Source organism: Camellia sinensis, chromosome 1 (assembly GCF_055761805.1).
Source record: "Camellia sinensis isolate YWXY chromosome 1, ASM5576180v1, whole genome shotgun sequence".
Classification (NCBI taxonomy): Eukaryota; Viridiplantae; Streptophyta; class Magnoliopsida; order Ericales; family Theaceae; genus Camellia; species Camellia sinensis.
The window spans coordinates 36,806,583-36,808,352 of NC_138961.1; the positions used below are offsets into that span (position 1 = coordinate 36,806,583).

The 1,770-nt window shown below is 32.7% G+C and overlaps 1 protein-coding gene across 1 annotated transcript; it reads right to left on the reverse strand.

Moving 5' to 3' along the window:
• Positions 1-369: 369 nt before the first annotated feature.
• LOC114314033 (uncharacterized) lies at positions 370-1,309 on the reverse strand. Its single transcript, XM_028260465.1, has 2 exons — positions 763-1,309; positions 370-422 (listed from the first exon to the last, which is right to left on the reverse strand). The coding sequence occupies exons 1-2, from the start codon at positions 1,307-1,309 to the stop codon at positions 370-372; spliced, it is 600 nt and encodes a 199-aa protein (XP_028116266.1).
• Between the last annotated feature and the right edge of the window lie 461 nt (positions 1,310-1,770).

Below are 1,770 nucleotides of genomic sequence, written 5' to 3' on the forward strand. Positions count from 1 at the left end.
GTGAGGGCGTTACACCTCTTGCCTTGAAAATAAGCGTTACACCAACACTCATTAGGCAAATCCTCAAGAAACTTCTGAACATTATGACCACAACGACACTTAAATTCTTCAAATCGCTCATTAAACATCTCAATAGTAGGAGCATATGCACATCTACTAAAAGGAGTGAGCAAATACTCTTTTGATTCGCGACTCTTCACTGACAAATAAGTCTTCAAGTTTGTTTTCAAATGCATTGGAAAAAAAAGAATGAGAAGAAAACGAAAAGACCTTAGCTAAAGCTTTCAGTAAACCTCCATGTCGATCAGTAACAAACGTAATATCCCTTCCCGGAGTCAAAATAACAAATAACTTTGACAAGAACCAATGCTAATTGTCATAACGTTCACTATCAACAATGGCAAAACATAATGGATATAAACCTACAAACAAAATATATACACATTATTTGTAACAAATAAAAAAGATTGCAAAACAAAAGCAAAACGCAAAGTATATAACATATAGCACCAACCATAGATAACTTTATCATTGTATTACTACAACAATTCAATAAAAACATACAACATATAGAATCAATGCATAATAAATTTATCACTATATAAATATAAAAATTTAACAAAAGTATACAACATACAAAAGTATACAGCATAAATTTATCACTAATTGATTGACCATACTCAATAATCAACACTCTCCAGTAACAAAAATGATAAAATTATCATTGTTTTAATAATAATAACAAATAGACACAGAATATACCTTGGTTACTGTCTTTTTCCGTAGCAGCCAATAAACAACCTTTGTGTCTTCCTTTCAAGAAAGTTTCATCAAGCATCAACACAGGTCGACAATACTTAAAACCATGAATATATGCCTCAAAGCCAAAAAACAAGCATTTAAAATGTCTTTCTTTAATATAAATATCAAATTCCATATCAAAAACACTCCCCGGATTACAATCATTAGCGGTATCAACATACCAATGAAGATCATCAAATGAAGATGAATAGTCACCAAAAACAACATCCCTTGTTTTTTCAACACCCATCCAAGCTCGCTGATAAGAAACTTCTATTCCGTAATAGTCCTTGAAATCACAAACCACCTCACTAACCGATGTCAAAGCCTTATTACGAACCTCACTTAAAATTTGCCCACCAATCATACTCAAAGTCATCCTAGTATGTTTAATTGTACGAAAAGAAGATCCACACGTATGAACATCATCAAATTGTTTAATAACAAAAGCTTTACTAGAATTTTTCACTCTAGCATGCATGCTCCGTAAACATCCCAAATCAGCCATTCTCTTACAATGAATAGTGACATGATCCTTGTCATTCTTAACAAAATCAAAATCAAAACCGGAATGAATAGAATACTTTGACAACGCACCTCGAAATTCCACAACTCCTTGAGCAAACCTTTGACCCACTCCTTTTATACAATTAACCCATCTATTGGAGAGCAAAGGTTTCCGTTGATTTAAATAAAATGAAGGCAAAAAATCAGTTTCACAAACAACACTACTACTACTACAGCTTCACCATCACAAATCATATAACCTTCACCCAAAGAACAACACTTAACAAAAACATCAATACGATGAATATTACAAGAAAGTGCGAGTCCAACCATAACCTCCAAATCCTCTCCACTTTGTAGACCATAATAAGAATGTACGGGCATTGAATACGATATATTCAAAGAACTACCAACTAACAACTCCACTTTGCACACAATTTATATACTAAATTCTTGAAACTA